The 12,589-nt window shown below is 30.3% G+C and overlaps 1 protein-coding gene across 10 annotated transcripts in view; it reads left to right on the forward strand.

Annotated features, from left to right (window-relative positions):
- LOC126894899 (disco-interacting protein 2) overlaps positions 1-12,589 on the forward strand; it is a 97,061-nt gene that overhangs the window by 64,470 nt on the left and 20,002 nt on the right. For 8 of the 10 annotated variants that reach the window (XM_050666225.1, XM_050666223.1, XM_050666229.1 and 5 more), the window contains one exon: positions 11,985-12,059. In XM_050666225.1, the coding sequence (XP_050522182.1) occupies positions 11,985-12,059 (75 nt within the window). Of the gene's footprint in view, positions 1-1,736; positions 1,983-11,984; positions 12,060-12,589 lie in introns of those variants that run through there. The other 2 variants (XM_050666224.1, XM_050666227.1) reach the window with 1 other exon arrangement.

The raw sequence follows: 12,589 nt of genomic DNA on the forward strand, positions 1-12,589 counted from the left end.
TTTTGTACTCAAGTTGGTAGACCCAACTGTCTTTAATTATTACACATTATTCGTAGAAGACAAACGCTTTGTACGCTACATATATTTCATTCTAATCCAGTTTTTTCTAGAAATAATTTATCGAGTTTATCTCATTTTTTTAGAAACGTTTATTAAATAAAAAATCATTCTTAAATTTTTCACAAGACAAAAAGCTTTAAATTTAATTAAAGCTGTAATTTAATTTTAAACAAATATGTTATAAATATATCCTATACGTTTTTCTGTCGTTATTATAAATATTTTACATATTTATAATGGCAACAGAAAAACGTAAAATAAATCAAAAATTCTCTTTAACACAAACTTTATAATTTATCATGTTTTTAATAGTAATATTATATAATGACATAAAGTTTTATTGCTTAAAAATTCTGAGGAGAGAATAAGTAAATAGATAATTTATTAAAATGAGTATTTTTATAAACAAAATGTGGTATTTGCAATTTAGTTTTCTTAGTAATAAATAAGAGAAACGCAAAAAATTTTAAATGATTTCTCGGTAAAAAACGCTGTTTTAATTTTAATCTTTTCTTGTTATATTTTAAGTGTATTTTTTAAGTTTATGGTCGATATTATTCAAGTTAATTATAAAATAATTGAGTTTTTATTATTTCTACAAGAAATTCAAATATTGACCGAATAGAAAATAAATTTTATCATTGTTTCACATTAGATTCAGGATATAACTATATTAATTTTTCGGTAAGATTTTATTTAAAATCTACTGATTTGAATGCCTCATAAAGTTAAGCTATTAGCATTCCAATACACTCTGTCGTCAACACTAATAATAGTTGACGTTTTATAGGTATATTAAGTATATCACTCAGACTATGAATGATAATAATTCTAAAGTGGTAGTCCGTCTCGATAGTAAACTGAAAAAAACAATATTATTATAATAACTCCATACTCACCTGTAGTGTAATAATAATAATAACGCGTCCACATTATCCAAACACGACCGGTATATTGACGACGTATCACAAACTGCTTTTGCATTGTGCAGTGTACTGGTTTTGACAATTTTTTTTTATTTGCATGTATAATTCAATATGGTGATTAATATGATTGTAAAAAGTACTAATATGTTTTTCCAATTCGCTGATAACTTTGCTGTGCGCGTGTCGTCTTTGGCCCGCGACTAGTTGGAGTACGAAAAACTTTTTCATTGCAGTTGGTTTGCAAATAACGTCTGCAATTATCCGAACTAATGTATTTCTTGGTATTATTCGACTAATATCGATCGACATGACCTGCCGGTGGAACGCACGCGTTCTGCCGTGGGAAATGTTGTGTTTAATTGTAAACCGTAAAATACAATTGGCAGTACGGACAAAAACTTACTAGAACCTATAAAAAGAGTTGTTGTGGAAATCGTGGATGCGGGTTACGAGGTGACTCATATGAAAGAAGGTATACGATTTTTTGTCACCCGTGTACCACCGCGTTGGTCTTGACGTTTGTTATATTCGGCCACTTACCTAGGAAACTATGCGCGTAGACGCTAAAAACCAGAAAAAAATATCGGGCACTTTGATTATCTACCATTGAATGCACAACTTTCAATCTGCCGTTGCAGCGCCCTTTAACTGTGGCTGCGCGGGAGGCATAAACCATTGACGGTGTTTGGAGGGCTTTTTTAGTGCCGCCCTTGCTCAGCTTATTGTCAGACAGTCGACGAGACGTCGCAATGCCGTCGACTCGTCCGCCGTTGAGCAGCGCTAACACGTTTTTTAATTACGTCGACTTGTTGAGTGTCGCCGCTGCTGTTGTCGCGTGTAAACCTCACGACCGTTAAAATAACAGCTGACCGCCAAAGGCTATATCGAATATGAGTTGAACGACACCAAGTAAAGCCTCAGGAATGGACTCGGATGACGAGCCCATCGCCCTCGAGGACTTGTACCAATGGCTCCAGCAGTTCGAGGGACCAATTAGTACGGTTTATAATTTTATGGCTTGATTTGTTTAGTTTTTCTATAATAGTTATTTCACAGCCATCGTTATTAAATATAATTTGTTTGTGTCATTTCATAAGCATAATATGTTTTACATTTTAGATTTCGATTTTTATTACAAAATACTATTGTTCCCTCTTAATTTTTCATTTTGTTTATATTACGTAACTTTTAACGCAGCATCGGAATTATTCAAATAATTTCAATACTCTGTTATCAGAATAGTAGATATTCTGAAAACTTTTCGAGATAATAATGATTGAGTGTCAGATGTTAATTTAATTTGTATAGACGTTTTAATGACACACAGGTTAATGAACTTGTTCAAAGCTTCAATGTATTCTCATTGTTCCGTTTTATCAAAAGTATAAACTATTTGTGATATTAAAACTCTGAATAATAATAATTTTCATTGCTGTTTATGGTTCGAAAAAAATCAACGTATAACTTTTAGAAATACACGTTTAGTGTTCAATTTAATTTATTTATTTACTTCTTATTATTGAATTTATATGATTTTCATTAATATTTCATCTATAATTAACTTTTGAAGAATTAAAAAAGGGTGTATTTTTATATTTTTTCATTTTTATAAGTTTTAAGTTTAATAAATAAAATTTATCCATTAATCGTTAACTAATAAACATGTATAAGAATTTATTCTTTTATGTCAAAAACATACAATAAGAGAGTTTTATTTCAAAACAACTGTATTGACTTGTCGTTATAAAGATGTCTATTTTTTGTGATATCTGTCAAAAGAATATTTTATTTTTATTCAAATATAATGTCATATTATTAAATAGTGTTATTAATATACATGAAAATTATTATTTGCTTATCATGATAAAAACTATTTATCTGAATGATATTTACGCGTTTCCAAAAGACTTGTTATTTGTTCGATGAATAAATATCTTCTATAGCATGTGAGAAAAAATATTTTCATTTATGACGAGATGTTCAGTAGAAAAACACAGNTGAGAAAAAATATTTTCATTTATGACGAGATGTTCAGTAGAAAAACACAGTTCTGTTGAGATTATTGTAAGCTATTCAATTTTTTTTAAATTTATATTTGAAAATCATAAAATTTTGGGGATGTACTTTAAGATTACACGTTGGGCATTTCAACATGGTCTATTAAATAATCGTTAGATTTTATGAGGAACTTCATTATTTTCTATAGTACCGTATCTCAGAAATATTTTTTCTTCAAATTAATATTGTTATAATGTAAAATTGAAAATCGGTTCAAAACGTCAAGATCTGCAAATGTCTTTTACCAAAATTGCTTCAATTCACAAATAATTTTGAGGCTGATTTAGCTGGATTTGTACGAATTACGATCCTAATGACCTTAATTAAACCCAAAGTTAACTAGCCTATGATGGTGCGGGGAGGCGTTTGACTCACCCCTTACCTTTTTCTTTGCTTCGTCATAACTAAGCGTTAGGATGAATGAAAATTAGCATAAACTAACGTAATATAATGGGTAGGTTTTTTATATTTTTCCTAAATTTTGAATGTAACATAAGCTTCAATTTAACATATGTTTAAAGCTCACAGAATTTTTTGCACATTTTCAAAAGTTAAGTTGAAAAAATTTAATCTGTGTGCAAAAGTTGCTATTTTGAATCTGCCTCTATAAGCAGACAAATGGTCGGATTTTCAAAAAATGTATACCAAATGAAAGCAAAATACCTAGAGTATTATTTCGAAAAAAGTTATTACGATTCATCCATTTTTCGAAAACGTATGGCAAATCTCAGTAAAAGTGAAACGTTGATGTTTGCATAAAAATTACTTTTTTTGTTCAATTTCGGCGGCCATTTGGCCATGGAAAAAAGGACCCAAGCATTTAAGCATTTAAAGGGTCAGATTTTCAAAAAAATGAATGAAAATAAAAGAGTAATACCCAAAGTACTTATAAAAAAAAAAATGATTTTGTTTCGATCATTTTTTAAAAAAATTATGGCAAATTTTTTAAAAAAATTATGGCAAATTTTTTTGGGGATATTGCTCATTTAAAGGGAACGAAAGAATTTTTTTAAAATTTACAAAGGTAATATCTTTAACTAAGTACGATTTAAGTTCTTTTAACGTATCGTTAAAAGAAATCGATCTGGTGTGAGCTGAGAAAAAGTGGTAACATAAAAAAAAAAAAAAAAAAAACGTATTATAGTAAAACTAATGCCTTCCCAGCTTCGCATCGAAGCTAAAAATTATAATTAATAAAGTAATATTTTTATATACTAATGATAATTTTATAGGTCAAATAGTTATCAAGACAGAAGAATTTTAATACATTGAGTTGATATGGAACGCGTGCAGAGTATACGTAAACCAATACAAGCTGTATCCGCTCGTGGTACTCTTTGTAATAAAATTCTTGTAACTCAATACTTGTATTAAAGTTGTTATCGATTCATCAAAATTATTTTAAGATAAAGGCTAAAAAATGGCTATTCCAAAATTGAGTAAAAAAAAAAATACTTTTAACGTATTTTGATAAGGGAATAAATATTACAAAAAAAAAAAAAAAAAAGAAATGATAACTGTAAATCGTTGTCAGTTAGATCAGAGTCACTATATTATCTCTCCATAATTTACTGTAATCGTGTTGAATGTTAATAGTTTTTAGAATTCGTGCTCCTCTAATCTATTATTTTAAATTACAAAAATTGTTTTGTTTTTTAGTGGTATTATATTACTACTCCTTCCACCTGCTTACTGATATTCATAAGTCTTTTTCTAGAATCTTTTGCTGCGGAACGCATTATCGTTAATTTATTACAGCGATACATATTTTGTATAATATGTGTGGTATATAGAGTGCGGTACAGAGTGAAATAAATATTATTTAAGGAGTGACTTAGAGATTATGACAATAAATTACTCTCTTGCAAACGACCGCGTGAGCTGTTTCGTGCAAGACGCCTACGCATAGCTAAGAAAACATCTCGAAAGAAGAAATAATAAAATTAGTTTATTAATTTTAGTTTCTATGATTTGCAATAATCTAATATGTTGTGAAGGTGAAGCTTACTTGATACTAAAAATTTTTCGATTAGTCACAAAATGTTGAGTTCAAATTCAAGATATGATGTAATAGTAAATGATAGAAATTTAAGACGCTATACGTTTGGCGCCTTGACCTTTCTTTTATCGATAAGTTGATTTTCAAAGAAAATCGAATCTACGTGAGAATAACAACTGACGGAACAAACACAATTTTCAATATTTAGTCTGCTGTGAAAACGATAAAATTCCATTTATTTTTTATGCCTGATACACATATATTTATATTATACACATCTATAGTTTTTTTATATATCTCCAATTTTAAAGAAAAAATATCCTTCCTCGAGTTTCTTGTAAATTATTCATGTTGACCTAAATCAACGACAAACCGTCACTGCTTTAGTGTGTAAATTAAAAACGATTCGACTAAGTTTAGCAACGAGTTTATATTTGCGAATTTGATTGGAAATGTCTTTAGTTTCCATCGAGTTAGTTGAAAAAATCTGTATCTTTACATACTATACACTATTTATAAATCAACTGCAAGGAAATTTTCAGAAAATTATCCTTTTTATTTTCTTGGTGTTATTATTGATGTTTCTCATTACATTCTACTAATTGTGACCTGCTAAATGTTATTCAATAATATTAACTGCTATTGGCTTTTGTCGAAATCTAATAGCAAAAATTTATCGAAAGCCTTTCGATAAATTTTTTATCGGTGTTAAATGGAAAAATGCTGATGATAATGTGCAAATTAACTATTTGTAAATAAAAAAAAGTTTAATAGAAAACTTATTTTGGGAACGTTTAGTCAACATTTATTATACAGCTAATTCATTTGCTAAATACGCTTGACACAAACAATTTGAGAAAATTATTTGCTAAATTCTATTGTTTTTATAAATCGAAAGTTTTGTTGCTACATTAATTTCTTTTCTGTGTATAGCCCTCAGTTATATTAGATATAATGAGCGTTTATTCTGTACAAAAAAATTCTCAGTCACAAAACTTAGATGTTTTTACTGTAGTTGTATTTCTACAGTAGTATAATTTTTATAAATTATTTATCTTAATATGCTTGTAAACATATAAGAGCTTGTATAATACCTAATATTTTTGACAATGAATTGTTTCGGTTTCATGGACATTTATAGATTTTATTTATTTATTTATTTAACTAGTTCCAAAGTCTTTTTTACCAATTTATAATAATAATAACCTTTTTGCTACTCTTATTTTTATAGTTAAAAATAATAACCTCTTTAGTTTTCTTTATGAATTTTTAGAGTTATTTGGAAGTTAGCCTTAAAAACTGTAGTTTGAAAATAATTCGTATAAAAAAAAAACTATTTTTAAGTGACCCAACTATTGATTAATTCGTTGTTTAGTTTATTGCCTTTATATACTTATTTATTCTTTTAAATAGTTTTTTTAAATGTTTTCTTCGTGTTAATATTTAAAATTACACAAGAAAAATATTATAAGGAATAGGAGTCTAATATTTTACCCTTATATACTTCTAAGTAAGTCTCTCAAGGGTACTTGTCCAAAACAGATGTATTCGACAATAACATTATTTTCTTTGGCTACTGTGTATTTGATCAATTAAACTTAGAAATTCACAGATCTTTGTTTTGGCACCATACAAAGACAATAACTGTCATCACAATAAAAAGTCACTGTTTCATTATATCGTGGTACTATATACTTATCATTGATTTTCTTTTGTTTATGTATATTTCCGCGTCTTAAAACATACTATTTTGAAGGTTATATAACTTAATTGATGTGACAATTTTTTACCATCACCGTCATAGAAATAAATTTAAACCATAACTTACCTGCAAACATTTTTACTATGCCCGAAGCACTAAAAATGATTAATTTTCGTATATTAGAGGAAATAAATATTAACGACATCATTCCTATTGTTCAAGAAACTTATAAAAAGTTGTCTAGGAACTATCAGTGTAACTAACAATGTTTCATAAAATATGTTCTCGTACAACCTTCTGTACAGGTTAATTGTTTTTTTAATTTGCATTACGTTGCTTTCTATCTATTTTAATAATAAATATAAGACTTTGAAAGACTATATCACGTGTGCATTTAGCGACAATGACAGCTGTCCAAAGTCAACAATAGTTGACTACTGCTAATGGACAGCTGTAAAGATTTAATGGCGATGGGTTGTGCTGTAAAATAAAACCCTTTGTTTTTAACATCCGAGACTACCTCTATTACGTATTTACACTACTGTTTCTCATAACTCACTTAGTGAGTGTACACACGTATATAAATAGATAGACTATTTACAAGAACTGTAGTTGAAGTGTTCTGAATAGTTTAACGATGCCTTTTCGAATATGTAAGAGTGCCAACCAAGCAACAGAAAAAGTGTCCATAGCGACCAATTAGAAACTTTCCAAGCAAATTCGGCTAGCCTCAGGGTTGTTCAGACTTTATACCAAAAGGGGATTTATGTATTTCCCTAAAACGAGAACTCCACTATCAGTAATAATAGACAGCGTGTGTGTATGTTTGTGATCGGACTTATCACTTCTATTTATTTGGAGTACCATTCTCCAAAATGTATCATATATTCTCTGAATTTTAATCTAACAATGTATAGTATTTTATTTGATTTTCGCGCTCAAACATTTGGATTGGTAATAGTGGAGACGAATCGCGGTATGCTGGTTTGCATTTTAATTGCGTTTAAATACCATAGTTGTAATAAATTATACACTACCCTTATTTTCATGTATTTATAATAAAGGCCGCTGTTGTATATTTACTTTATCGTGTTATCCAGCCGCCATGAGGAATGAATTAAAAAGTTATTACGGTAATTTAGCTGAACATAGAGGCGTTTAAGTTCCGTACTTTATGGCTTTAATTAGATCGTCTGTCAGTTGACCGAATTATAATTTCCAATAAAAGTGTAAGGTTTATTTTGTTCCATGTAGCTCAAGTTGATCAAGAAAAAAACGCTTAGTATCTACTGAACGTTTATTCCCTGGCGCCTCGTTCATTGGTTCCTGCGACGGAAATGCATTCAAGTAAATCAACGTTTTTATCGATTTCGATTGTCACAACCGTGTGTGTGTGTGTATACAACATATACTGTGATATCAACTTATTCTTAAATTTATATCCTCTGAGAATGACATCCTGTAACCAGTACGTATCACGAGTACAACAATAGGAATATTGTTACGTCCTCTGAGACATCGGCAACAATACGATATTGTGTTAGGCCTCAGTCTATCAGTGGGTAAATATGTCAACATTGGTTTTTTTAACGTTCTCCGTTATAGGTCGTTTATATTTTATTCTTCTGCTGTTTTATGATGAAATCCAATTTTGAACGATTAACCGAAGCACAATTTCCAATACGTTTAATCGTTTTCATAGACGGACATCATTTAGAGGCAAATTAAACTGTAGTAAACGTGTTTACTACAGTTGGGATTTAAAAATCAGGATTAACACTGTCTATGGTACATAAAATGGAATATAATTACACAATAATGTATTATTTTTTATTACTTTTTTTATATGACTATTTCCAACACTTCATGTCATACTTGAAAATAAAAAAGGAAACAAAACTCGAAGGAAATTCGTTTACGGTAACAGTAAAATTTCGCAAACGAGTGGTGTTGTTGTCAGCTTATTGATAAATGCGTCCTTCATAGATCTTTAACTCGGAGCTCAACGCTTATACATTTTGTCCTCAAGTTCATTTTACAATAATAGATCTGTACATGATATTCGACAAACACAAAGTGTGTCGCAACCTGTGGTCGCAGTATCTTGAGTCTTTGTTGAGAGTACCTTTAGTCGCATAGCGAAAATATAACTTCATCTTTCCTGCTAGGTCCACTTCGATGACCGTGCGGTTTTAAGCCGCGAGTATTGTCGACATTGTTTTTTTATCGTTTTTCTTCTGCGACAATCTGAGAACGCGAACTAATAAGGATTGTGCCGCAGGTATTGAACGTCAACACCAAAGAACAATGGCCCGTATCGATAGGTATAAGACAAATAGAATAAAAAACAATCTTATAGACCAGCCGTCGTGGCCAATTATATTTGCATGTCGTATACGTTTGTGATGTTTATTATTCATGGGACTCGGCCCACAGAACTACACTGTGACTTGTCTGCAGTCCGTTTGAAATTCATACAGTGCGACACGAGTTCTACACGGATAATATGCCGTCGTATATCTTTATCTGGCTGTTAATTACCAGTTATTTTTCTCCATACTTCACGGCCGCACCATGTTTGGTCGACGTCCAAACGTGTCGTTTCGATATATGCGTTTATATTCTATTAACTAAGTTTTAGATTTACAACTCGGTCTAAGCCCCGGGGGCAACAAAGGTTTTCACGCCATTCCGACGTTCTCACATGCGTTTTTTGTACGGTGTAATTGTCTGTCATCTACTATCGGAATGTGTGCGATAGTCCTATCGGCCTGAACAATTAATCTAACAGTCGAATTTACGTTATATAATTACTATTAAATATATTCGGGCTAACTTTACGTCATTCGTCAATCAAAGTCAAAGCTTCGTACTGAAAACTTAACACTTCTACGCGATCGCACATATCTTAGTCAAATCCGGAATGCCGTGAGAAACTTGTAGACGGAGAATGTATCTAGTTTTAAGCGACGTAGGGGTGTTAACACTAGTCAATTATTTGAGAATCCGGACAAACTGTCCATAATAATCACACCCAGCAATATTCTTGTAATGCTCGCGTTTTTCAGAAATTCCCATCTCTTTTCCTGACAGTCTAATACTTTTCCACGTTACTGTGCCGCTCCCGGTCCAAGTGCTCGCTGGTTGTTGTTCATAAGTATTCGCGTGTACAACAATATTTGACACATTGTCGGTCATATGAGTCGATATAAAATCGTTTATCTCCTTCCAGAATAACGTGTTATTCAGAGATAACAGCTGCTGTCATTGATCAACGCGCGTCAAATGCACGGAAATCGTAATGTTTCACGTCCATCGACAAAGTCGAGTTCCGTACTCGTTTGAAAAAATATGTTTCAATTTGAAATCTCTATCGTTACCTCCCCCCACCCCCCGTCAATCGTCGCTTAAGTGCATTTATGTCAACGCACCACTTTATACGATAACTAATGGTCGTGGCGACTATTGATCATCCGCAGTGCGTGTTCCTCTTCGCCGCAACTCGACCGATTTGTACAGTTTCGCTGCAAACCGTTTGGCGATATTTTATTTTATTCACACACACACCATGTGAAAACTTACAGTACCTGAACTTTGAGCCGTCGTCACCCCCACCGCAGATAATACTTTGCAGTATTTCATTCGAGTTTTATATGGACTTTACACAGTATCGGAACTTCACAAGGCTTGTTGTTTATTTTCAGATTAATATTTTTTTGCGATACTCGTTCGAAATTAAGTGGTAAATGAATATAAATGTAACGCTGTCTCGTGCAATAACCTACACACATTCTAGTTATATTTATTTTCCAAATGATTTCCGAGAGAATGTTAAAGGAATTATTTAGAGATGCATTTTCGTAACATCACATATCTTTGTCAATATTATATTAATGGCATTGTTGCTTAAATGAGCATTTTACATAAAATTGTAAATTAATCATATAATATTCACAGTTGCAATCATATTTACCCCCATAAAGATTTCGTTTTACCTGATATACTCTAATTTCACTTCATGACTCACTTGTACACACTTCCACTTATCATTCACGAACAATACATTATGTACTACTTCCATGTAAAAACAATTGAATTTCCTATTATTGTCTTTGACACTTCTCTTCTTTTATCCGAAGTGCTCAAATAGTACTTTTTATGTATTTTTTGCCGTTGAATTGGATTTGAATCGCACATTTTTAAATAAATATTTATGTAGATATTTTCAACAAAATTACATCATTGCATTTTATGTGTCATACATTTGTTTTTCTATGTGATAACATTAAAAGTAATAAATCATAACACGGCCGTAATTCTATGTAAACTTTTATCGACTTCATCGAGAAATGATATGAATTTGGTTTTAGTTTTGAAACATTAAAATCGGCGTGTTATTACAAATGTTAATACAATAGATTATAAAGATTTATTGTTAATTTTGAAATTTGACATATTCGTTAGTTAATATGAAAAAATATGTTTTCATAAACGAGTATAAAATAAAAAAAGTTTTTTTTTAAATAAAAGACTACAACTACATTTTCAGTGTATTTTAATTAGTGCGCCACATCAATTTACTTCATAACTAGTTTTCTGGAATTATTATGGTGAATTACTTTTTTCTAATAAATGTTTGTTTAAGAATAATTGCAAAAAATAGCTTTTCGCTAAAAATACTTGATATTTATTTATTTTATGTTGAATATTATTTATGTACAATAAAAAATTAACTACTTGCTTATTTCGCTATAATTTTCCATTGAAAACAGTTACGGATATTTTAAAAACCATCAAAGTGTTGTTTAAAAATAAAAATTTATAATTGGCTATTTTTTGTGTTTACACGGCTTTTTAGAAGAAATCATTGAGCTTTATAAGTAGAAAAGTAATATAAAGTTTCGAAATATTGTTAGAAATAATAAATTTTTTTCATTTTCCTGATGTAACTAGTGACGCGTTAGTATAGTAGAAGATTTAAAAATAAAAATTTCATTTATCTAATGTTGCAATTTTGATGTTATTGCACCAAACAACGTTTAATAAATGTTGTAATCATAACATTTGTCGGTACTCCTAATCACTCGCTGATAATATTTGAATTCTATCATATATATTTTATATACCGAATTCAATTTTAAACTTACCATTTTTATTTAAGAACATTTGTTTGTTCGCAATCCGTAAGTTTCTATGTCGAATATTTGACATTTATTCACTATGTTTTGTTTGTTTGCAGGTGACATCACCCAAAAAGGATACGAGAAGAAGAGAACGAGACTTCTGGCTCCGTATGTCCCTAAACAGACACAAGGTTTGTATGAGTTGCGAAATTTTTCTCATTTTTGTTCAACAAAAATTTGGTCGTCAAATAACACAAATTGAAAACAACATTTCCGATCCTTTTTTTCTACTGTGGTTTCATAATGTTGTCCAGTTGACCTATTTCATTAGACATTTTATCACTTATCATTTTTACGACATTGTTTCAACTTGAAAGCCTAAAAACTTTCAAAATTGTAATACTTGCGTAAGGATTAAGTTTTACTTTATGGATGTTTAATCGTAGCTTCTTCGGTTTATTCTCGTGTCATAGATTCTCTTATCTTGAATTCCCATAATAATAAAACCAATAAGAATTTTATGTTTTTTATTTCGGATGTGTTTCAAAATCTTAGGTATTATTGTTATGTCACACTACCCATTTTTTATTTGTTCAATTCGATTAGAATTACTACAGTTGTTTTTATCGATTTGAATTAATTTATCGACACTATAGTGTCGATAAATTTAATTTTGTTTAAACGGTAAAAAAACTTTTACTAGTCTCTATGTAAATCTTTC

This window comes from Daktulosphaira vitifoliae, unplaced genomic scaffold, assembly GCF_025091365.1.
Source record: "Daktulosphaira vitifoliae isolate Bord-2020 unplaced genomic scaffold, ASM2509136v1 Scaffold_1, whole genome shotgun sequence".
Classification (NCBI taxonomy): domain Eukaryota; kingdom Metazoa; phylum Arthropoda; class Insecta; order Hemiptera; family Phylloxeridae; genus Daktulosphaira; species Daktulosphaira vitifoliae.